Source organism: Gobio gobio, assembly GCF_949357685.1.
Source record: "Gobio gobio genome assembly, chromosome: 1".
NCBI classification, from domain to species: Eukaryota; Metazoa; Chordata; class Actinopteri; order Cypriniformes; family Gobionidae; genus Gobio; species Gobio gobio.
The window spans coordinates 12,914,910-12,941,490 of NC_137097.1; the positions used below are offsets into that span (position 1 = coordinate 12,914,910).

The 26,581-nt window shown below is 38.2% G+C and overlaps 1 protein-coding gene across 1 annotated transcript; it reads right to left on the reverse strand.

The window, feature by feature from the left end:
* Nucleotides 1-3,188: 3,188 nt before the first annotated feature.
* Nucleotides 3,189-25,879, reverse strand: LOC307128459 (nuclear GTPase SLIP-GC-like). The gene is made up of 18 exons (XM_079820343.1): nucleotides 25,814-25,879; nucleotides 23,913-23,941; nucleotides 23,747-23,803; nucleotides 17,930-18,240; nucleotides 17,636-17,830; nucleotides 16,240-16,434; nucleotides 15,965-16,143; nucleotides 15,750-15,789; nucleotides 15,445-15,528; nucleotides 15,239-15,332; nucleotides 14,968-15,104; nucleotides 14,699-14,872; nucleotides 14,457-14,611; nucleotides 9,939-10,062; nucleotides 9,650-9,758; nucleotides 4,649-4,782; nucleotides 4,484-4,568; nucleotides 3,189-4,338 (listed from the first exon to the last, which is right to left on the reverse strand). The coding sequence occupies exons 2-18, from the start codon at nucleotides 23,923-23,925 to the stop codon at nucleotides 4,292-4,294; spliced, it is 2,133 nt and encodes a 710-aa protein (XP_079676469.1). The 5' UTR covers nucleotides 23,926-23,941; nucleotides 25,814-25,879; the 3' UTR covers nucleotides 3,189-4,291.
* Nucleotides 25,880-26,581: the final 702 nt, after the last annotated feature.

A 26,581-nucleotide genomic window follows, 5' to 3' on the forward strand; every position in this document is an offset into this window, starting at 1 on the left:
TGCCCGCTTGCCTTGCACATCTGCTAATTAACAATGGGCAAAGTTTTTCCACTATTTTTCTTACCTTATTTTTTTGTTGTTGCTGTGGATGTTATTGAGCTTGTAGAAGTTTAGCTCTTGCGTTCTTCTGAACATCTCGCGCTGCCATTGCCCGATGCCATTTTTATATCACTCCATAATCTGTCTATTTTTTAAATGCCTATTCCCCGAGTGGTAGGCTACAACGACTGGCTGTTTTAAAATATCTACGAGAAGTAGCCTAGGCCTCATACTGACAGCTTGGCTCATAGCTTGCAGGTTTGCTTAGTGCACTGTAAGAATATTGACGAATGTATATATATTTTCCCATTTGATTGGTTCAACCACCACTCGCCCAAATTTATTTAAAATATAATTTTTCGTCAAGTCATCCGCGGCTGTAACCGCCAACAGCGTATCTCTGTGAGGCGGTTCAGCCATGGCATGCAAGCCTGCAGTTATCCGGCCTGCCTAGCTTGCTTGAGGCAGAGGCACTGAAATGAAACTAACGCGCGCGGCGCGGGCTCGAAGCATTTGTCTAGGAGGGGCGGGCATGTAAGTGGAGGGTTAAAATGAAGCGCTCTGATTGGCCGAAAGCTTTTCACTCCACTTTCACGCTGTGGCTCAGCAGCAGAATCAACGTCATAGACTGCACTGAAACCGGAGAAATGCGAGATGCAACAAAATGCGTACATAGATAGCAGCAAATCGTACAAGCGTACCAAAGGGTCAAAATGCGTGCCGAGTACGAAAAATGCGTACATGTTGGCAGGTCTGCATTTTAAAGCAAATCCAAAACAATTGGGTACATTTCTGTGAAATGTGAGCACATTCATTATCCTCAAAGGATGAATCTCCACCAACAAGTGTGTGGATTAACAAAGAACCACTACCATAAATTGAACTCATTGGGACAAACCAGTTGATTATTATTAGGCATAATGTTATTAATATTTTAATTATTGTTTTAAAATCTCCTCCATCATGGAAGACATCTCCAATCCTCTAGTGTTTTCTGCTAGCTACAGCACATGCAGTGAGATATAATGACTGTCACAGAGTCCTTAATCCTTGTGGTCATCCAGTTATATAAATCATAGCCTGTTTTAAATTTATAAAATGTAGGCTATTATTATTATTATTATTAAAATACTGTATAATTTACATACATTTAATTACTTATCTAAAGAATACAGGGTTAATAAAGAATGTAGAATATTTTCCCCTACCGATCGAATGCGCCACAATCCAATCCACTAAGTGGCGGTAATGCGCCTTCAGATCAAAGCGGCTTCACCATTTCATCTTTAATGCAGCAAGAAAGAAAACGAAAAGAGGGAGATCTTTAAAGGTCCTGTTCTTCGTGATCCCATTGTTCAAACTTTAGTTAGTGTGTAATGTTGCTGTTAGAGCATAAATTATACCTGTAAAATTATAAAGCTCAAAGTTCAATGCCAAGCGAGATATTTTATTTAACAGAAGTTCCCTTTCAAAGCCTACAGCGAACGGCCGGCTTGGACTACATCCTGGTACTTCCTGCTTTAATTACGTCAGTACAACCGTAGAACAGTAGAACAGACTAACCTCCGCCCACAAGAATACGCGAAAAAGGTGGCGTGGTCTTGTTGCTGTCCCATGTGGAGAAGAGGAAGTGTTGCGTGGAGAAGTGGAAGTGTTGCGTGGAGAAGAGGAAGTGTCGCGTGGAGAAAAGGAAGTGTTGCGTTTGAGTGTGTTTGTCGCCATGTTGTCGAGACGCTGTTATTTTCATCCTGGAGTCAAATCACCTTTGTTTGGCTTTCCCAGGGACGCTGTAGAGATCATTGAACGCATACATCTCCCCGTTATGGTAAGAGGCGTGACCTTTCCGTGCCACGTGCGCTAAGCTGCGGTCAAATCACAACACGGGAACCGCTGGCACAATCAGAACTCGTTACGTATTTCTGAAGGAGGGACTTCATAGAACAAGGAAGTCATCAGCCCGTTTTTAGGACAGTGAAAACAGCGGTACACAGATCAGTAAATTGTGGGAAAAATACTGTGTTTTTTTTACATGCGAAACATGAACACATGTTATATTGCACACAATCAAAGCTTAAAAAAAAAACACGAAAAACGGGACCTTTAAGTTCTGTAGGCAGTTATCAAATAGAAGCAATTTATTAAACTGTTACATGCCTCCAGTTTGTGTTGTAAAATGGATAATCTAAGTCTTTCAAACCACCATGTAGCCTATCAGTGCCTCTTTTATTCATTTAGCTCCTATATCATTAATTTACTTGTTTTACTTTCACAATTTATTTATTTATTTACTATTATTGAATAATTACTTCATTTTATTATCATGGGAAATGTGAACCGTTGTCCATCATTTGACACAAAATGTCACGTTGCAATAGCCTATAGATGTCATTTTAAATCATGAAGGCGAGTCAGTAGATATCACGCGATGTGCAAACGTGATATCTACTGACTCGCCTTCATAATTTAAAAACGAAAACATTTTGTGTCAAATCTCCATCTTTTCGTTTTCTTGCCGATCGGGAGAGGTTTGTCGTCTCTCGTTTCCCTCTGTACACTGCACAAACACTCAAAAAAAGAGTTGCACGTGTCAGAATTCGGTTCGAAATCGGATAGAAATCGCACAGTGTATGCCCAGCTTAACTGATGTTTATCCACTGTATGATTATATGGTAAGAGAAAAACAGTCAGGAGAATTTGTCTATTTGTTCTAACAAATATTTAGGAAGAACCAATTACATTTGTGTTCAAATTTTCAGATTAGGAGAAAGCACAAATTGATTACTGTAATATGCAGTAATATCACAATGTTACCTTGAAAATGTAAAAAAAAAAAGTTTGATGTTGAATTTTGGTTCCCTGTTACTTGGGACACAGGTTTAAGACTAAAAAGTGTAACAAGAGTCATAACCACGGATGGTCCAGGCATGAGACTGAAAGTAAACAATTAAAAAACATACAAAACTTAATTTGTAAAGTCCTGTATTATGTCCTTCTTGCATTTTTTGTTTTACGTGAGACTGGATGTTCCTTTAGACTCGGAGCAATTGTACCAATAAATGTTTGAAAATTTAACATGTTTTTGACTGTTTATTAAATGGAATTAAGGAAATGTAAGATAGTTATATAAAGCAAGTAACAACAGTTTATTTGAAACAAGTACAGTTTATTTAATACACAATCTTAAATTACAGTTCATCAGTTCACTTAACAGTTATTTAATTAATTCACGTCAACTGAACCTGATGGTGAAGCTTAAATAAAATGTTAACTTATACGTTGGATTTATGTGATTAAATTGGATGGAAAATTGTCATGTCATTGAAATACATAAGTTTTAACTTTTGGGGTGAAATATTTTTTTGAGTTGTTATTATTAATCTTTTTTTGTCCCTTCTGGACCTCATAGTCACTTGTGAACATCTTTGATAGAGCAGCTGAACTGGGTTTTAGCTCTCTGTCTGAGTGCTTGTCTCATGTTCATGTTTTTTTTATTTACTTTAGAAGTATTTGGTCAATAATTGTTTATTTTTCTGTTGCTTTTAACTATCTACTGACAAACACTCAAAAAAAAAAAAGGTTCTATATGGCACTAAAAGTGGTTCTTTGTCGTAATCATAGGGGAACCACTTTTGGTGCCATATATAACCATATCTTATTATGTGCTGTATATGGTAGCGGTGCTTTATAGCACCTTAGTCCGTGGTGCTATAAAGCACCTCAGCAAAAGAACCGCTGAAGAACCATTGAAGCACCAAAATTGGTGCTATACAGCACTTAAAAAGATTACGAGCCAAGAACCACTTTTAGTGCCATATAGAACCTTTTTTTGTGTCTGTGTGCTCTTTGGACTTTAAAATATATTATATGCATTTACTTTTATGCTAAAAGTACTTTCAAAGAAAAAAGATGAGATAAGAATAAAACTATATTATTCACATAACATTGTAAAGAAAGAACAGATATGAATACAAAAGAATATGTTTTAGAAATGTCTGTTTATATCTAAATGTATTACAATAAAGAATATTGAAAATGGGACAGCTATATTAAGCTTTTAAATGTTTCCGTTTCTTGCTGTAAAACAGCTGTGATAAATAAATACAGTCTAATTTGTGTATCATACATTGTCACCTACAATAAACCCAAATTTCAGAGAAATCTAATAAAAGCTGACCATTTAAAATAAAACTTCCACCAAACAAACAGAAAAATATACCAACACGTATACCATATACAATTTCTCTTGGGCTTTTCATTGCACCGACAGGCTCTCCAGCTGTTCAGACTCTCTGGAGACATCTAGAAAAGCCATAATACAGGATGTTGATAATTTTACATGCACATTTCTGAGCGCTTGTGATGATTGAGATGACACCGTCACTGGGCATAAATAGTCTATATTTATTTACGTATTTCTTTGGTGTAATATGGCATTCACACTTACCCATCAATGCGATTGTGCTGCTTTGGGACAGTGCGAGTTTTATTGACATCTTTAGTCCTGATTCAAGATCATTCTTTATGTAGAGCTTCACAAAGAACAAGAGAAGTTTCAGTTTAGTCATTGTACAAATGAATACGTTTGCCTTAATGATTGTGAAATTAATACCTTTAAGTCATTGAACTTTTTAAGCGCTTCATTTTTTGCCTTGTTGAACATGTCTTGTTTTTTCTCATTGACGGTGGAGATTAACAGTTCTTGCATTGCCTTCATGGATCCTTCTCCTGTTATTGCTGCAGCTTCTGAAATATGCAACATTAAGTATTCATTCATTATCTTTCTCATGGAAACACATCAGAACAAAGAAATGTGTTTACAATAAAACAAGGGAAAATGATGGCAAGTAGAGTAAAAGCTGGTCTGGCTAAATTATCAGAAAACTCAACTGGTTTTTATTTTTTTGCCATCAAGTGCATTTTTTGGCACCTAATTGATTGAGTTCACACAATTAGTTGGGTTACACTTGGCATCCCATACAGTGACAGCTTCTGTATATAGCGCCACTTGAGTTGAGCTCACATCCTTTAAATCAGCAGGTATTTAAATGCTTAAAGTTTTAGTTCACCCAAAAATGAAAATTAGCTTTATTTAAAATTAAAATAAAGTAAAATAAATTATCTAAATGATCTAATTGTGAGTAAATTAGATTTACTCACCCTCAAGTCATATTGAGGAACGCAGAAGTGCAGAGGACAGAGCAAAACAAAACACTGGTCATGAATTAGAGTCTAAAATTAGAATTTTTAAAGAGAAATGGCGGAGAGTTTCAATATAAGAGAAGAGGGGCTTGAGTTTGTTGCCCATTACTATCTGGCACTATCAATCAATCAATCAATCAATCAAAAATTTATTTATACAGCACATTTAAAACAACACAAGTTGACCAAAGTGCTTTACAGATTCCACAGTACAGTAGTAAAAACAGACATCCATAGACACAAATCATTCAACCACATAAAACTAAAGACAGTTGAAAGCAACTGAAAATAAATGTGTCTTTAACATAGACTTAAAACCATCGATGGAGTCACAGGACTTGATGTAAACCGGGAGACCATTCCAAAGCCTCGGTGCCGCCACCGAGAAGGCTCGATCTCCCTTTGTTTTCAGGCGAGATTTCGGAGCCTTTAACAATAAGCTTTGCGATGATCTTAGTGTTCTGGGGGTATAATGATGCTGTAATAACTCTGAGATGTAAACAGGGGCTTGTCCATGTAAGCCTTTAAAAACCGTTAAAAGGACCTTGTATTGGACCCTGTACTCCACAGGGAGCCAGTGCAAAGACGCCAGTACTGGAGAGATACTTAAATGTTTTCTGGTTCCAGTCAGCAATCTGGCCGCTGCATTCTGCACTAGCTGCAGACGTGCCATGGACTTTTTAGACACCCCCATGTACAAAGAATTGCAGTAATCTAATCTGGATGAGATAAAAGCATGGATAACAGTTTCCATGTCTTTGGAGGACAGGAAGCCTTTCAATCTGGCAATACCTCTGAGCTGAAAAAAGCTACCCTTCACCACCGCATTAATCTGTTTATCAAATTTTAATTCGGCGTCGAAGATCACTCCAAGGTTTCTGACTTGAGTCTTAACATTCGAAGCTAGGATGCCCAGATCCTCAGAGAGCTGTTTAGCTAGCTTCGGTGGGCCGAACACCACCACTTCGAATTTAGACTCATTGAGCTGAAGGAAACTGTCTGCCATCCACTGCTTTATCTCATCCAGGCATTTGAAGAGAGCAGACCCATTAGAATTGCCCTCAGAGTTCAAAGGAAAATACAACTGGGTGTCATCAGCATAACAGTGGTAAGCTACTCCATGTCTCTGACAGATTAAACCCAGTGGGAGCATATATAATGAGAACAGGACGGGGCCGAGGCATGAGCCTTGAGGAACCCCACACACAACGGGGTGAGCGGAAGAGATAGAAGTCCCTATTTCCACCGCACAGGTTCTCCCCTGTAAATAGGAGTCGAACCAGGCTAACACCGATCCCCCAATACCCACCCACTTACTCAATCGTTCCAGGAGAACCCTGTGGTCCACTGTATCGAAGGCTGCACTAAGGTCCAGCAGAACTAGCGCTGTGCAATTCCCTGAGTCTACAGATAAAAGCAAGTCGTTCGACACCCTAAGAAGGGCGGTTTCTGTACTATGTTGCGATCTAAAACCTGACTGAAAAGTATCAAAGATATTATTTTTATTTAAAAATAAAGAGAGTTGCTTAAGTACCACCTTCTCTAGCATTTTGGATAAAAAAGGTACCTTAGAAATTGGTCTGTAGTTGTTTAATACAGAGGGGTCTAAACTCGTTTTCTTTAAAAGCGGAACTACAAGAGCGTGCTTGAAATAAGATGGCACTTGCCCCTCCGTAAGACTCTGATTTACTAAAACTGTAATAGTGGGCCCCACCACGTCCCACACCTGAATTAACAGTCGGGGCGGTAGAATGTCCAACGTGCAGAAAGCTGGCTTCAGATGTCGGATGATATCCAGCAACTCAGATGAAGAGACCGGCTCAAATATGGTCAACTGACCCCCAGCGCCCGAATTGAATGGTAGTTCCAGGCTGCTTTGAACACTGACAGAATTAGAGATGCCGGCTCTGATAGCTGTGATTTTGTCCATAAAAAACTGCACAAACTTTTCACAGGCTCTCCCTGTATGCTCAAAAACATTGTGACTGGCAGGACTCATAACAGAATTAATCACACGGAATAAAATTTTTGGGCTATGCTGGTTTTTTGAGATTAAATCCGAAAAATGTTTCGCCTTAGCCGCTTTTACAAACTGCTGATAAGACAACATACGCTCTCTTAAAATCTCGAACGAGACCTGCAGTCTGTCTTTCAACCATTTCCTCTCTGCCTGCCTCCATTTTTGCCTCAACAAACGACTCTCATCAGTAAGCCATGGCTGGGATATATTTTTTGATTTTACCTGTCTCCAGGGGGCGATACAATCCAATATATGGTTGCACCCCGTATTAAAATCTACGACACGCTCTTCTACACTCTGATTTGGAGAAATTAGCTTGTTTGCTAGCATGTGAGTATTGTACTGCTCTGAAAACTTAGAAACAGAAGCAGCATTTATGGCCCGGGCACGACGACCAACTACTCCTGGCCCCGCTAGCCGCCTAGCGATAGTGACATTAAACGAAATAACAAAGTGATCTGATAATCCCAGATTCTCTATAGACAGATCACCCACCGGGACACCCCAGGACAATACCAAATCAAGAGTGTGCCCCTGTTTATGTGTTGCACCAGCCACCGACTGCGTCAGGTTGAAGGAATCCAACAGTGACAGGAAATCCTGAACTAAGGGCTTCTCAGGGCAACAAATATGAATATTAAAATCGCCCAATATAACAAGGCTGTCACCACAAGTAGTCATAAAGGATAAGAACTCCGAAAACTCCCTTATAAACTCCCTGTTAAAGCTGGGAGGTCTATATATTAATGCAAACATAACGGGTTTTACCAGGGCGACTTTAAACACTTGTACTTCAAAACTAACATACTTGTCAACTGTTACCAGCCTACATTTAAAAGAATTCTTAAAAATTGTTGCAATCCCCCCTCCCCGCCCCCCAGTCCTTGGAGAGTTGAAAGCGTTATAGTCTCTAGGTGAAGCTTCAACGAGAGAGCCACGATTACAGTCATTAAGCCAGGTTTCAGTCAATAAGAAAAAATCCAAACCGCGTGAAGTGATAAAATCATTAATTAAAAATGTTTTGTTATTTATAGATCGTGTGTTCAAAAGGGCTATCTTAGTAATTGAACCTGTGGCCGGCTCACTTCGTTTATGTAAGATTGGCACATATTCCAGGGAGCGAAGATTCACAGGGTTAACCCCTCTTTTCCCGAAACGCCGCTGCGAGTCTTCGATCCCCGTTGACCACACCCAGCGACGCGGAGAAACCACAACCAGGTAAGAGTACCTTACATCCCGATAGCACGAAGATAAACCCCAGCGAGATGGGTCGATGAAGTCAGCCGCTGAGCTCGAAGATAAGTTCAGACGAGCCGCTGAAGCACGTGCAATCGCACGCTCCAGTCTCCGTGTCACAGCCACACCAGCGCGCTTGCCTCGTCTCCTCCTCCGTTTCCTTCTGTTGCGACAGAGCTCCGACAATCCGCATAGGCAGACCGATGCGCGTTCAGATAATAGAGGATTACAAGACCATTTACCACCCGTATAGCCTCCGCAAACATCCACCGCCGACTTCCGAAGACTTAAAAGAAAGTCATGCTCATACACTCGGAGAGAGCTGGCCCTCTGCACCCGAAATGCAAAGAGCAGGATTACAACATAGAAAACAAACAAAGACCGACGGCATGCCGACTGAATCACAGGCGCCATCTTGTCCAGCAACTATCCAGCTAGAGGCGTCAAAGCTAGAGATGCTCCAGTACATCACGTCAGGGCTAATTTTCATTTGAACTAAACCTAAATCTTTTGCCGTAAGTTGATTTGCGTACCGCTGACCGCCAGAAAGCCAGTTATTTATTTTAGTCTATAAAGTTTTAAATATGGATATGTTTTTTTACACAAACGCATCGCTTCGCTTCAGAAGGCCTTTATTTACCCCCCAGAGCCATGTGGAGCAGTTTTATGATGGATAGATGCACTTTTATGGACTTCAAAAACAACAATTCACTGCCATTATAAAGGTGGGAAGAGCCAGAACATTTTTAATATCACTCTGATTTTATTCGTCTGAAAGAAGAATGTCATATACACCTAGGATGGCTTGAGGGTTTGTAAATCATGGGCTAATTTTCACTTTTGGGTGAACTATCCCTTTAATTATTATGACAACAGATCTTGACCTAAGTTACTGTACTGATCATATTTATTTTTTTATTTTTTTAGTTATATTTTATACATGGTTTTATGTTTCTTATAGTGATTATTTTAATTCCTTCTTTTAACTTTTCATAAAAAGAGCCAGCGTTTAGAATAATTGTTTTTATATAAAATTGAAATAAATAGTTTGTGAATTACTAACACTCTAATGCCAAGTTTCACAGACAAGGCTTAAGTCTAGTCCCAGACTGAAATGCATGTTTGAGCTTGTTTGAAACCTAAATGTTATCTTACGTTTATAGCAAGACGCCATTTCATTCTCAATAGTTGTTTGGATTGATGAGTAGATGTCCGTCTTTCTATCAACAACTTTTTTTTTGAGCGACGTCTTCAGTTTAGTTTCCTTTCAAAAAGTGGAAAAAAGCCACATATTAGTCAGAAAATTTTTGAAACATCAAGAGGCTGAAGTTATATATAAATATAAATCTCAAGGATCCTGCTTATTTTTCAGCAATATTTTTCAAAGAAAGTAAAGACAAGCACAGAGGAAAAGGCCCAGATTACAAACACAGACTGAACTAACCTCTGTTTTGATGAATTTCAGAACGTGACTTAACATGGAAGATCTGAAATAAGCAGAGTCACTCTGGATGATACTGAACTCATCAATGTGTTCCTGCACTGATTTCTCTGTTTGTCCACTCACACTGAAGCCAAGAGAAAACAAAATAGAGTTTCATTTAAAAACAGTTTACAAAATGTTGTTGTAACCCCTGTGAAATAACAAAGGAAAGAGTGATGTAATTTTGGATTATTTTACTGACATGGATCTTTGAATATCGTTCTTAACTAATCATAAGTCAAGTCAAGCCATTTATTGGAGAAGTCAATTATGAGTTTGTGCAAGTGGTAGAGCGTTTGTCCTGCGAGCGTATCTGATCTTCAGTTGTGGGTTCGAATCCACCATCGTATAGTATTTTTCCTCATGAAAACCAAAGGCAGGGACACGTTTGTGTTAATTTTATTTTGTGATTTATCCAGAACGAATAGAGTACAGGGCCGGCCTGCAGAATAGGCAAATGCTAGGGGCGCCAAAATGAGTGCTTCCCCCCCCCCCCCCCCCCCCCCCCTTAATTTTATTACTAATACTATTTTATTAATAATAATTTGAAATATTACCAAATAAAGTAAAAAAAAAAAAAATTCCGGTCCGCGGCATCAGTCGTGTCGCCTCTCGCCGCATCTAATGTAGACAGGATTGCTTTAGTTTGAGGGTGCTTAACACACTCAAGTACCCCCGTAGAAGCGGCCCTGGCCACTCGCGCCAGGTGTAGACACAGTGAAAGTTGCCTGATTGTGATGGATAGGTGAATTCACATGACACAGTGTCAAAAAGACCGAAGCCCTCTGATGCAGGGAAGATAAGAGATAAAGAAAGAGGTAAAGTGATGTAATGAATGAACAGTTAATCTAATTAGCATATTTGTAAAATACTAACTAAAATCATGTCAGTATTTAAACACATGTAATATCACTTTATTAATAATGTTTTTACTTTGCAGTTGTGCTAGCCTGGATGCATTAAATGCCTGGATTTAATTTAGCCCTGTCCACAACATTTGAGTTTGGGAAATTCGGTCTGGAATTGATCCGTTGTGGAGAAACTATGCCCAAACAGGACCAATGAAATTGTCAGGGCGGGCTTTATATGATGATACAGATGATAAACAGTAACCTAAGCATTCACGTCACCAAAGAGCGCTTTGGTTCAATTTGGCCTAATATGCATTCACCTTCACTATTTCTCTCAGAAATGATGATGGTATTGGTAAGTACTCCGTGTGTGAATGCCTGTTATTTACATTGCTTCTTCCGATCTCTTATATTGGGCACTAATATATTGCTAATTATCTTTAATGTTTTGGCCCTGTTTTGATCTGTTTCTTTTTTACAACACCGGCAAAGATCGTTTCATCATCTTATTCTACTTCTTCCAGCGTGCATGCAGTTGAGTTCTGTTGAAAACTAACGTTATGCGTCACACCGTTGCTCTGATTGGTTGTGGGTATATATCCAATTGAGGTCTTTCCTGGTTGGGTTGAAACACGCCCCATAATCACAGCCCAATGGAGCAGCATCAGACTCATATTCTGACTAGAATTGAGTATGACAACGTCAGGCTACAGTTGTGCAGTCTTCTGGGGATATATCGCATTATTAATTTACAGAAATTATTAATTATATTTATATACGGGTTTATTTTAGCAACATTTTTTAAATGAATAGTTTGTGCATGAATGCTATGCAATTATCTTGCTATTTGTGGTTAGGCTGTAATGTGGCATTGATGCAATTTTTGTATAGTTTAACCATCATCAGCCTTATATATATATATATATATATATATATATATATATATATATATATATATATATATATATATATATATATATATATATATATATATATATATATATATATATATATATATTCACACGCCACACTCTAATCAGCTAATGAACTCAAAACACCTGCAAAGGCCTTTAAAGGTCTCTCAGTCTTGTTCTGTAAGCTACACAATCATGGGGGAAGACTGCTGATTTGACAGTTGTCTAAAAGACGACCATTGACACCTTGCACAAGGAGGGCCAGACACAAAAGGTCATTGCAATAGAGGCTGGCTGTTCACAGAGCTCTGTGTCCAAGCACATTAATAGAGAGGCGAAGGGAAGGAAAAGATGTATGAGAAAAAAGTGTACAAGCAATAGGGATAACTACACCCTGGAGAGGATTGTGAAACAAAACCCATTTAAAAATGTGGGGGAGATTCACAAAGAGTGGACTGGAGCTGGAGTCAGTGCTTCAAGAACCACTACGCAAAGACATATGCAAGACATGGGTTTCAGCGGTCGCATTCCTTGTGTCAAGCCACTCTTGAACAACAGACGGCATCAGAAGTGTCTCGCCTGTGCTAAAGACAGAAAGGAAAAAAAGTGGTCCAAAGTGATGATCTCTGATGAAAGTAAATTTTGCATTTGCTTTGGAAATCAGGGTCCCAGAGTCTGGAGGCAGAGAGGAGAGGCACACAATCCACGTTGCTTGAGGTCCAGTGTAAAGTTTCCACAGTCAGTGATGGTTTGGGGTGCCATGTCATCTGCTGGTGTTTGTCCACTGTGTTTTCTGAGGTCCAAGGTCAACGCAGCCGTATACCAGGAAGTTTTAGAGCACTTCATGCTTCCTACTGCTGACCAACTTTATGGAGATGCAGATTTCCTTTTCCAACAGGACTTGGCTTCTGCACACAGTGCCAAAGCAACCAGTACCTGGTTTAAGGACCATGGTATCCGTTCTTAATTGGCCAGCAAACTCGCCTGACCTTAACTCCATAGAAAATCTATGGGGTACTGTGAAGAGGAAGATGCGATATGCCAGACCCAACAATGCAGAAGAGCTGAAGGCCACTATCAGAGCAACCTGGGCTCTTATAACACCTGAGCAGGGCCACAGACTGATCGACTCCATGCCACGCCGCATTGCTGCAGTAATTCAGGCAAAAGGAGCCCGAACTAAGTATTGAGTGCTGGACATGCTCATACTTTTCATGTTCATACTTTTCAGTTGGCCAAGATTTCTAAAAATCCTTTCTTTGTATTGGTCTTAAGTAATATATAAAATTTTCAGATTTTCTGTATATGTATATATATATATACATATACAGAATATGAGGCTGTATATTAAGATGAGGCTGTTGACACTACATTTACAGTTAACATTAAATTGTAGCATGATTAATGATTGTAAACATGGACCAACTGCAGATTGCATTAGAGCAGTAAACCAGTAAATGACTGTTGCCCTGGAAAAAACTGGGTTTAGTGGCAATGCCAGATTCATTTGAGGCCAAATGTTTTGTTAAGTAAACATCCATGTTTTTTTTCCCTATGATGTCTGGGCAGGAACAAATATATGATTGGGCTTGTACTGGATTTCCCTCTAGCGATGGGTCACATTCACTCAGAAATATATATATATATATATATATACTGTATATAAATCATGAACACAATGACGGGGTAGAATGGGCTGTGTTAATTAATCAATCAATTCTTTATTACAGACCAATTACAGGGTCCATTTACAGACCTATTACGGAGTCCAATTTTTAAAACAACAATATAAAAATAAATAAATCAATGCGTTACAAATGTGTGCTAATCCTTGATACAAGGGGCACCAGGTAAAATCTTGTCTAGGGCAGAAAATTGGTCAGGGCCGGCCCTGAGAGAATATATGATGCGATGACATGTTTTTGTGTGCGCGCACGCGTGACACTTTAGCTCCACGCATGGCACAGCTTTTTTCGGAAAGAGTCGGTACAGCGTTATCTATCTTTTATAAATCTAATAAAACTAAATACTTTTTTGAGACATGAAGGATGCAATACTACTCTGTAGGTACTCAAGTTTAACATGAGATTGGCTGAAACTGTGTGTGTTACCCCCCATTTAAGGTATCTTGCTTTTTGAATGTAAATTTCTCTCTCATCAACCCTAAGTAATATTGGTAATATTAACTAATTTCTGTTTTCAGAACCTAAGTAGCTGTCATGTGAAAAATGAACAAAAGACTTGAACCAGAAGACACAATGGGCGTTCGGGAGGTGAAACAACTCATTTCTGTTTTCTCATTTCTGAGTGAATGTGACCCATCGCTAGAGGGAAATCCAGTACAAGCCCAATCATATATTTGTTCCTGCCCAGACATCATAGGAAAAAAAAACATGGATGTTTACTTAACAAAACATTTGGCCTCAAATGAATCTGGCATTGCCACTAAACCCAGTTTTTTCCAGGGCAACAGTCATTTACTGGTTTACTGCTCTAATGCAATCTGCAGTTGGTCCATGTTTACAATCATTAATCATGCTACAATTTAATGTTAACTGTAAATGTAGTGTCAACAGCCTCATCTTAATCATATGCACTTATCTATAACTGATCATGCTGACACCTTAAACATCCTAAATCACTAAGCATTGTAGATTATTTATTCTAAACTGAAGAAAGGGGGACTAAAAATGGAATTATGAATCGGCTCTTACGGAAGAATCTGTTTGAAATCTTCTTCAACACATTCATGCAGGTTTTCAGCCAATGCCTTGTTTAGGTCTAGGAGTTCCTTCCTACTTCTTGAGAAAAAGCACCCACCATTCCTGCACAAAGCTCCAAGGGTTTGATGAAGTACACTGCGTTTATTCTGAGTGACAGCACAAAAAAATAATACCAGTGTTAAAAAGGCAAGAAAATTGTGACTGATTATTCACAACACTTGATTCACACTCACAGTTAATATCATTGCTTTTGTTGAAGCAACACATAATTTGACAGATTTTTCCACTCCCTCTGAGAGACACTGTTCCAGAACATTATAAATTGTGTCCAAACGACTGTCCAAATCATTCAGAGCCTTCATTAGGTTCTCCTCAAATTCCATGCAGACTTTCTCTTTCATTTTAACCTAAAACATCCATAACAGCAGTGAATTACAGAATAATGTATATTGGCAGCATTCTGTAAACATGCATGTAAAATAAACGCTATTCTTACTCATACCATTTCCCTATCTGTAGCCGGCTGGACACTTTGGATCAAGGACAAAACTCCCTTTGCTTCATTGACATAGTCTCTGGAAAGTTCTCTGGTAATGTTCTCGTTAAGAATCCTCAGATCATCCTGCAGCTTTGGGATTTCTACAGGCACATACCATTTCCAAAACACAAGGGCAAGATTTGGATTAATGTGATCAGAGCTGGTTCATAAAGTATTTAACTTTAGATTAATCAAAAATGTATTCTTGTCATAAATAATGTGGTAATAGGGATACCTGTTTCCCCAGGTTCCAGATTTAATTTAGGCTCAAAGAATGCTCTGGAACTTACAGTAAAAACTTGAAAATCATTGTCAGTGCTGAATATTTTCTAAAAGAAAAAGATAAAAAAAGAATGGTAAAATATTAAAGAAACCAACACATGTGAGTAGAAATCATTCAAAATACTGATAACAATAAATAGAATTAGGAAATACAAAAACCTTAATATTAGAATTTTCAAACTTTTCTTTGACACTCATCTTGGCATGTTTATTTCTTTGAAGTATGCAAAATTTTTCCTGATCCTGAAGAATGATTAAAAACACCAACATATGAGCAATAAGTTGTTTAATACAAACGTATTGTGAAATCTGATTTAGTGGTTGATTTATGCACTATAATGTATAGCAGATATTCCTCTCAGTAAATTCATTAAATTGCAGTTACAATGATATTAACGATCTCACTGACCAGCCATTTTACTCAGAGAACAATGTATGCTATAGCATTTCTAAATGTTTCAAACCTGTTCTCTTGTGAGTTGGTCTGTAGTAAACCTTGCAGATCTAAAAAGAAACGTTCAAAGGAAATAAGTCACAAATTATTATTTTTGAAATTGTGATCTTTGCACCGTACAGAATTAAAACACATGCTGTATTAAGAGGTATTGTGTGTTACTAACATCAGTCTTATAATAAGATTCTTCCCCTTCACTTCATATGTGTCATTTTAACTAAATACCTCATATAGGCTTTTGGATCGATCTCATCAGTCTTTGTACAGATGAAGTTAATGTGTTCGCATTTTCCTCCTGGTCCCAATTCTTTAGTATAGTGCTTTAAAATCCCCCAGGGTTCTCTGTCAGTGATTGCTCGACTGATATCACTTACAATCCAAACAAAAGAGCACTCTCTCAGTTTCTACAAGATTGGAAATAGTGATTTAGATGATATGGTTGTAGTAGCATAATAGATTGTGTTTCTATAATGATTTGAGAAGTGCAGTAATATATTTACAGATTTCCACTTGTCATCTCTTATTTTATTGCAGTCTCCAGTTCCAGGAATATCAACAAACGCAACATGTTTCAGGGGTTCAAGACAACCTGGGATCTTGATCGTCACACTCTTCACAAGCGGCCAGTACCAGCCACCAGGACTGGACACACTGTGTTGTATGTAGCTTGCAACATCATTGGAGAATTCAAAGACCTGTTGAGAATTTGTTACTTCACTGCCCAACAAAACTTCAGAATTAGTGCTGTCAGTTAAACGCGTTATTAACGACGTTAACGCAAACCTATTTTAACGGCGTCAATTTTTTTATCGCGAGATTAATGTTCTTTTTGGTCTAACAAACTTTGTAGTTTTTTCACATGCTGTTCCAACAACTAGTAACGTTAGAAAAACTACAACACCACTCCGGATGTAGCTAGACCGGAAACAAAACATCAGGCACGCTGCGGCTGCCCGCACTCGTTTGGGCCATTAAAAGATTAGACGTGGATGGCAAGCGTGAGACGCCGAAATGAGAAACGTATTAAGCCATGGTTTAACTCAGGGGTCTTCAACTAAAAGTGCTTGTCTTGAGCGCTGCTTTCTGCTCTGACACCAGACGCGAATGAAGCGTTTTGCGCGAGTGATTTAAGTCAATGCAAAGACGCAAATAGACATTCTGCGGCGCGGATTAAGCGGCGTGCATGTCGCGTCATTCGCGTCCGGTGTGAACGCACCATCATTCTCTTCTTCACTGCATGCTTGACCGCGCGTCTGGGTCTGAACGTAGTAACTTAGCATTGCAACGTTAACTGTTTCATTACGTCAAAAGGCTTCGCGGTCCGGATTCGGACCGGAGTCCGCTAGTTGGCGACCCCTGGTTTAACTGCACTATAGGCGGAGTCCTAGTTTACCTTGCATGTGCACTTTGTAATTTTATTTTGTATCACCCTGTTTTGATCCCTTAGAAAGGGCTGTTGAAGGGGCTGTTTGTGCAACAAAGTATTTGTTTCACCCTTTTATTGATGGGCAGTGTTACATTGTGTGAGCGATTATTTGCTCCAAGTGAGAATGTTGGTGTGAAATCGAACACTAAAGTATGCCAATGTTGTTTTCAATAAAACAAACATTTGAACAAAGCAAGCCGATCCACTTTTCTATGTTGAGAAGAGCAATAAAATAAGAAAAAATAATGGGACAAAAAGAAATCAAGGGACATTTAGAATAAATAAAAATGTGCGATTAATTGTGATTAATTGTGAGTTAACTATGACATTAATGCGATTAATCGCGATTAAATATTTTAATCGTTTGACAGCACTATTCAGAATACATTATTATACATTTTATATTGTACTCTTATATTGTAATATTGAAACCTTTGGTGTTAAAACATATTTACTCTCAAAAAACTTACATCACTTTTTGAGATTTTCTTACTGATAGCCTCAGAATATTTGTGATCTTTCTTGAGCTCTTCTAAAGTTTTCTTGTCTGCACCAGCTCCATACAGCGCAGTGATCTTTTCTACAGCAATGTTAAATAATTCATCATTGTCCTCACTTTCATCTGACAAAACTCTGAAAAGATCTTCAAGCTCTTTTCCCCACTCCTGCAGAGGTACAATATAGAAAATAAGTGAGTGTTAATTTCCTTTTTTTATGTTTATAAAGAATTCTCTCTAAAGGCGTGGTAAGATAAACAATGAAACCTCTTTAGAGAAGAGTTCAATCTCTGCTATGTAGTTGGAGTCCTCCAGATTGGCTTCCACCTGAGTAACAACAGCTGTGCAGGCACCAAAGCAACCAGATGGCAGTAGATCCTTTTTACCCAAGACTGCATTCAATAGGGTGGTCTTCCCTTCTCCTGATTTTCCAAAAATCCCAATGGTTGCCTTCTTCCTGCTGACTTTATCCATTTGACTTATCTTTGAAATTATGTCTCGATTCATGGAAGCTTCATCTGAGTTCAGATCAGTGACTCTATTCATGTTATTCTTTACATTCTCCATGATCTCCATAACTGTGTGCAATAAAGAAGGAAATCACAATTGGGATGATTTTAAAATAAATACATTATATACATTTTATTTTGATTCTTTTCTCATTTTATTTATAAAACTTCACACAACCAGTTCAGTTCAGACAACCAGTATGTAACAGATCAACATAATCCAGTTAGCCCCTGCTGATAGGTGCCATGACTACACCAGTTTATAAACCTTATATCTTTCTCAGTTGACAGCCATTCGAAAGCAGACAATCAACATATAAATCCCAGATATTTAATTGTATTATTGTAGAGTGGACAATCTTTGAAATAGACTTATGTTTTCCCCGGTGTCACCACTCTGAATCCAAACACACTAAGATGGAGATTCTGATTTTAAACTTCTTTAATTAAACAGTCTGAAACAGGTAGCAAATTAGCAGGTGAATTATGTATATGATGCATATTATGATGCATATTATCTTTTTCCACTGACATTCTATGATTTTCAAAGCGTTTCTTAGGATGCTAATGTTTAGAAGGCTTCTGTCTGTCTCTGAGATGACAAACATGGATTGTCCCTGAGAGGGAACGAAATGCTGTGAGAAGGCCTCTGCGTGATTGCGTCTTGAAGCACTTGTGGAATCAGTCCAATGGACAGACGGAAAGTCATAGGAGTGTGATGTCATAGACCCGGAAACTATAAAGCACCTGTGAACACAATCAGATACTAGCTTCTGAAAAAGCCTGAAGTAAGTCGCTCACGGGCACGCAGGGAGTATGGCAGGACGACGCAGCGTCTTGTTCCCTCTCAGGGAACCATGGTTACATATGTAACCTGAGACGTTCCCTTTCAAGGGAACTCGCGCTGCGTCGAAACGCTGTGAGAACGCAATACCCACAACGCCATAAGAGCAAGTGACCGTATGTGTGAAACCATAGCGCACACTACTACGATAGCACCTGCACCCCAGGAGTGGGGCCAACATCCAGTTCACAGAACCTGACAAATATATGCTGCGAGGACCAGCCTGCCGCATACACACATCTTACAGGAAACCCCCATGACAGTAAAGTTTAGACGCAGACAAACGACTGTTCGGCTTCCTCCACAGGGCTCCTTTACTGTGGATATGAGCATCCTGAGCCCTATATTGGCAAAGCAGATTCTTTTCTCTTGGTCTGACGCCGAGTAGGACATAGGCCTGCAGCACTATAGGTCTTAGGCCAGCTACACACTGCAAGCGTGGCGTGAGTGTGGTGTTTCTGTTGCGAGTCAGCTGCGTGACGTTTTCTATCTCTTTGCACACCAGAAGCGTGTCTGACGCGGCGCTGCTGCTGCTGGGTGATGTACAGGGAAGGCCTATACTTCATGTTAAACATAAATATATAGCCTACTGATACAGCAAAGACCAAGTCTGCAGTATTGATGGCAAAATAGGCTACAGAATATTTCGTTCTGTATTGACAGGTGCAATATTTGAAAATCTATAATTATAATAATTTTTTAATTACAATTATATCTGCATTTATTTAAAAACCTAGAGACTTTCAAAATGCCATTAATTCATATGTATTGGTGTCAAAATGACATATAAACAGCTTTTCCTATTCTGCCACGGACCCTGAGTTGAGCGATCACTCATGATCGCTCCCTCAGCCCGCAAAGGAAAACTCTGTCGTTAGCGCAACACAACGAACATGAGTCCCCAACACCGGCCTTTGGGACATAAACCAAGGATCTTTCCACATAACTAAAGCACGAAGGCATCGCCGCGTGACTTCAATCATGCGGAGCAGGTATCCCCTCAGGGAAAACCCCTTGATTATGAGCCACCACTGTCATGGTCTCATGCTCAGCAGGCCATAAAGGTATCCCCGTTGGACGCAGCTGCCATAAAAACAGATTCTGAAACTGTTTGACAGAAAGTGGTCGTCCAAGCTTTGCTGAGAGAATCGATGCAATGCATACAGGTGATAAATGAGCCCACATCGCTACCAACTCCCATATCATGCGAGTCTCTACTTCTTGTGCCAAACCAGAGCCTGCTTCTGCCTTCTTTTTTTTTCACCAACAAATCTTTATTGGTAGCAGTCCCTCAAGACTGACCTCTGGTATACTGCGAACAGCAAGCGCAGTGCCCTGAAGTGGCGAACTGGCAGGGAACAACTAGCCTGACTGCTCTTGGACCCTCCCCGCACATCTCAGGACCACTATGTTTCCAGGTGGACCGCGAGATATGTGCTCGCCAGGGACCACTGTGCCCCAAAACACACGAGGGGGCGGAGTTGGCAGAATGGTCCCCCTGAGGGCACCTAAGGGAGACGGGCACCGTATAATGAGGTGGACACCGCCTTCCTACGGAGGGGATCCTCAGAGTCATGACATTGATATCCGCAGAAATATTAAAGATACCAGTCTCTCGAGACTGGCCTCTGGTGTACCAGGAGCAGCAAGCACAGTGCCCTGAAGCGGCGAACCGGCAGGGAACACTGGCCTGACTGCTCTAGGACCCTCCTCGGAGGGGGTGTGCATCCCAGGGCCACTACGTTTCCGGGTGGACCCTGAGATATGTGCTCACTGCGCCCAGAAACACATAAGGTGGCGGGGTTGGCAGAACGGTCCCCCTGAGGGCACCGAAGGGAGACGGGCACCGTATAATGAGGTGGTCATAGAATAGTGGTCATGGACATTTAGAAATATATATATATATATATATATATATATATATATATATATATATATATATATATATATATATATATATATATATATATATATATATATATATATATATATATTATATATATTATTTTTTTATTTTTTTATTTTTTTTATTTTTTTCCATAGCTATAAAAAAATTCTCAAGCCACAAAGAAATATGACAATTTGTCAAAGTTAAATACAATAAAGGTCTCGTTCTTCGTGTTTTTTTGAAGCTTTGATTGTGTTTACAGTGTGCAATATAACATGTGTTCATGTTTCGCGTGTAAAAAAACACAGTATTTTTCACACAATTTACTTATCTGTGTACCGCTGTTTTCACTGTCCTAAAAACGGCTGGTGATTTCCTTGTGCTATGAAGTCCCTCCTTCAGAAATACGTAACGAGTTCTGATTGTGCAAGCGGTTCCTGTGCTGTGATTCGACAGCAGCTTAGCTCACGTGAAAGCGGTTCCTGTGTTGTAATTTGACAGCAGTTTAGCGCACGTTGGAAAGGTCACGCCTCTTAACGGAGAGATGTATGCGTTCAATAATCTCTACAGCGTCCCTGGGAAAGCCAAACAAAGGTGATTTGACTCCTGGATGAAAATAACAGCGTCTCGATGACATGGCGATAAACACACTCAACGCAACAGTTCCTTTTCTCCACGCGACCATCCTCTTCTCCACGTGGGACAGCAACAAGACCACACCCCCTTTTTCGCGTTTCTTTGTGGGCGGAGGTTAGTCTGTTCTACTGCTCTACTGACGTAATTAAAGAAGGAAGTACCAGGATGTAGTCCAAGCCAGCCGTTCGCTGTAGGCTTTGAAAGGGAACTTCTGCTAAATAAAATATCTCGCTTGGCATTGAACTTTGAGCTTTATAATTTTACAGGTATTATTTATGCTCTAACAGCAACATTACACACTAACTAAAGTTTGAACAATGGAATCGTGAAGAAGGGGACCTTTAAAAACCACTCAGCTTTTCACAGGCTGAATATTCTTATTAGCATGTAAAATGCAAAAAGAGTCATGACATGAACATAGGAACAGAGAGAAAGGGCTTCTCTTTTTCTTTTTCTCTTTTTTTTTCTTCCCCCACTTATAAATAAATTGCGGAAACATAATCTACGTGTTACCTCTGTGAATTGCTTTCACATTCATTTTTCTTTCATGTTTTTCTCTTTTACAAGAACAAATGTGGAAAACATCTGCCTAACTTTTTCTAAAGACACCAATTTTACAGACAAGATTCACACAGAGCGCTTCTGAAGGCACAGAAGCTAGTATCTGTTTGTGTTCACGGGTGCTTTATAGGTTCCGGGTCTATGACATCACCCGCCTATGACGTTCTGTCTGTCCATTGGACTGATTTCACAAGGGCTTCAAGACGCAATCACGCAGAGGCGTTTTCACGGCATTTTGACGCAGCGCGAGTTCCCTTCAAAAGGGAACTATTTTTTTTTTTACATGGATCATTGTCAACACATGCAAGTGACCACTAGGTGTCGTCATAGAGACGGGTGTCGGATTGATTCAAAGGTTCAACTGGTTCAGTGCTTCACAAAGCCTCGGTCTACCCATCACTAGTAAAAGGCTCCTTTGATTTTATTTTCCTCTAAACCACTAGATGGCACAAAAACTTGCCTCTACACTTTCCAAAACATCCGCTTTTCAAGATGCCTGTGGAAATTTGTCTGATATTTGAAATGATCTCAGGCAGCAGTGCAAAGTTAATTCTGCACTAATCTAATATTTGATGTTTTTAAACATTTTGTAGATTTATGTGAGGGAGAGAATCAATCACTAAAGTGATTGAATATATTTTGAGACAAAGGTCTTGATGTTTTTCAATTTTTTTCCAAGGTAATTAAAGCAACATTTTTCAATAAAGGAAGAGTATGTAAAAGTATGGTATTTGGGGTAAAAGACACCTCTGCTGTTGGGGTTAAAGGCAACATATTTAACATGATAATAAACAGCCAGCTGACTTTTCCATTGGTTGACATGACATGGTTAGATTCAGATTGTATATTAAGTTGGGTGTCCACCTTAGAGATAATCACCTTATTTATAATGAAACCATCATATTTAAATATAAGATATTAATCATATAATATAATATTTGTTACTACTGTAAATCTATATTAAATTATTATGGGATCTTCTTCAATGCTTTCAGAATCTTTACATTTTAAAATTATTTTGTTTCTATATTTTTAAAATATATTTTCTATATAATACTGTGTGCCTTTTGCCCCATACTGATGAGCTGTTTACTCTGTGTGTAGGGTAAAAGACATGAATTGAACCGGTATTTCCACTTTCCTTTGTGTAATATCACAGAGTGGGTCTCTGAGCTGGTGCGAGTGAGTGGTGAGTGGAGGCGGGGCTAATTTGCATATTCATGGTTCCACATATACTAAATGAAGCAAGGGTGTAGAGTTAAATTCAAACTATTTTAAGGCATGATGATTTTATTTCTTCACTGGAAAAAACGTATAAATGTCACTTTGGTGATCATGATTTGATGAAGTGATTTGTGGCAACACTGCTGAATGAAATGACAAATCAAATCTGTAACCATGATTACAAACACAGACAGGAAAATGGTGCAAACGCAAAACAAAGTCCAGACTGAATGATACTGAGATGCCGTCTATTGCAAGAAATTATAATATATATATATATATATTGTTCAGTCACATGGCATTTATTGATCAGATGGCTCAAAAAAAAATAGCATCCTGTTAAATAATAAAAAGTCTGATATAACCCATTAGTATCTACTTTGTCTCTAAATTAAAGGTGGGCAGATTCAGATTTCACTTGCCTGTTGTCAGCGGCTTGCTTGTGTCAGATGAGTCATGATCACGCTTTCTTTTTGTACCTATGAGAGAATTCATTCAACTCATTATATTTCCTCAATCACTGGCTGTAAAGCAAACACATAGTGAAGGAAATAAATTGTTGTTGTTTTTTAATAGAAACTTTCATACCTTGGCTTGCCATTGTTAGATTGATGGTCCTGAAGGGGAAAAACATACACTAGGATCAAGCACATGGTCTAGATTATACTAGAGAACTTTATGTATCCCATTGCTGAGGGCAATACCATAAAGAGACATCAGAAAATTAATTTCCATCATATTAGGACACAATTTCATGATTTTTTTTAAAAACATTACTTATTTTTTATTTTAATGTTTGTATCCTCCAGGATACGTCACCCCTTTTTGGGTATAAATTAATTGGGGGAAAAAAGAAAAAAGAATGCTTGTTTAGCAATGTGTGTTACAACATTTTAGAAACATTTATTCTCTTGCACCTTAAAGTAAACATTCTTTGTAAAATTCTGTTAAACAATACATATTTATGAATATATCAGCCTACTGTGTCATACTTAATATGCAAACTTCTAGGGCCTATAAATTATCAAGACAACCAAAACTTTGCTGAAAAACCTGTTGTACACAATCTACTTCATGCCTTCAGATTGATAGTTCATACTTTTTTAATCAATAAAGTCTTTTTTGCTCAGAAATCTTTAATGATTTTTATAAAGTAAATGTAAGATAAACATTTAAGGGACTGAAGTAACTTGTGTTTACTTGAATATTCATACATAATTAATTTGTAATGTTAAAAAATGTATATATTTACGTATGCATTTTTTTTTTCATGTTCATGTAAATATCAAATATGACAACAGGCTTTTGGGGAACATTCATGTGTCCTTCTCACAATTATCATTGATTTGCAATTGTTTTTTTTATATATGAGCCGTAAAAGCCTGATGTATAAAACATGATACTCAGCACACACACAAGTGGCTAGCCATTGTATATACTGTATATATGTATCGTGTATGAAATATGATACTCAGCACACACTAGTTTGCATGTGTTTTTTTTTTTTATGAGGAGCATATTTCATACACACATGTATACAGTATATATATATATATATATATATATATATATATATATATATATATATATATATATATATATATATATATATATATATATATTATATACACTGTATGTAAAATTACTGAAATATAAACAAAACAAAAATCCATGTATTGTTGACCTAAAACTGAATTCAATATAGATGACTAAATGACTATTAATGACTAAATGATTGAATATAATGTTTCATTTAAGAGTTTTAAGTATTGAACTGATTTTATAAAACAGGCCACAAAGTATAAAGTCCATAGAACACTTTCTATTTGTATAGCCCCAAAGAGGTGATGTATCCTTGGAGATACAAACATTTACATACAGATTATGAAACATTTTAAAAATCAAATTAATAAAATTGAACATAAACAACTTTTTAAAATTCCCCTCCAAATATTGTAAATATGAGAAATATATCAACTTTTATCTGAAGGTGAGTAGATTTCCCATTACAGGTGGTCATGTTGTTTTTAAATGTTACCCATGATCTTAATATTTAAAGTATCTAAATATTCACAACGAACACCCTGAGTGAGACCTTCACTTTCCCTGCCTCTCCCCACAGCCTCTCAAATGTTTGTATCCCCAAATCTTTTTATGGTTAACATGCTGCTATTTCTATCAGAAAAGGAATATCGTTAACATATAAAATGTTTATATGTTTTTATTAGATAAAAATTATTTTATCCAATTATCCTGGAAGGATTATGTATTAGATATATAGGGGAGACCTGGAATGACTGTAACATTTTTTTTGCTTCAACATTGTTTCATTATTAAACTTTTTATCTTATTTCTTTATTTATTTACTTACATTTACAGTTAACACAACTTGAGTAACACTTACAAAAAACAAACATATTGCTATTAACAATTAAGTTTTCAAATTTGAACAAAAGTTAAGAACCATAATAATTTGAGGGAAGTGTTACCTTGTATGTCTCAGGATAATGTCTGTGGAACAGGACACTGCTGTCAATTCAGCTATCAAGTTGAGCTCCAATGAGAGTTCAGACATTAGATCTGCCTTTATACAGACTCAGCTTTTGGGTGTGGACTTCTCAATAAAACATTATGACATCGAATGAAACACGCTGAGAAAATTTGTCCAATTTTTATTTAACTTCATATTGCACTGAATTATTATCTCTTAAATTACTAAATCCTTAGCTTTATAGTGTGCCAAAAGAATGTGTTTAAGGAAAACTAAAGTGAAAGTAGATAAAGTTAAAGACTAAAGCATCATGCATTGTGTTAACAAGGAAACACCAGACTTTGCCTATTCTTTGCATATCTTTTGCGTATGAGTATGAGTCATATGAGCCTCCAGCACATGTTCAGATAACCCTTCTCCACCGACACGGTTCTGTTGCTGGTTCCTGGCTTGTGTCCATTCTCAAACAGCTCTGTGCATTTCCAATGCAGAAAAGGTGGAAACCGTGTTGAAAAGATCGGTTTAATGCTGGTCCTAAAACTTGCTCGTCTTTCAATGAAGCCAGGGATCAGTACTTTCTGCGAGAGCGCAAGATATTGATGCGTGGATCATTGTTATATCCACAAACACTGCGGACAATCCGCGAGCCAAGTAATAAAAAATAACATTCCAATAAATTTTGGGTGGATAAGAGATTGAAATCAGGTGCTTGATCAGGTTGATAAATCACAGAAAGCCATAGGTTCGGGTGGGTGATTTAATTTTA

What these genes read in the sequence shown, in the direction of transcription:
- LOC307128459 (XM_079820343.1), bottom strand. An exon ending in TCTGGAACCTGGGGAAACAG is followed by an intron (nt 15,105 to 15,238) that starts GTATCCCTATTA and finishes ATGTGCCTGTAG; the next exon opens with AAATCCCAAAGCTGCAGGAT. An exon ending in AAAAGTTCAATGACTTAAAG is followed by an intron (nt 4,569 to 4,648) that starts GTATTAATTTCA and finishes TTCTTTGTGAAG; the next exon opens with CTCTACATAAAGAATGATCT.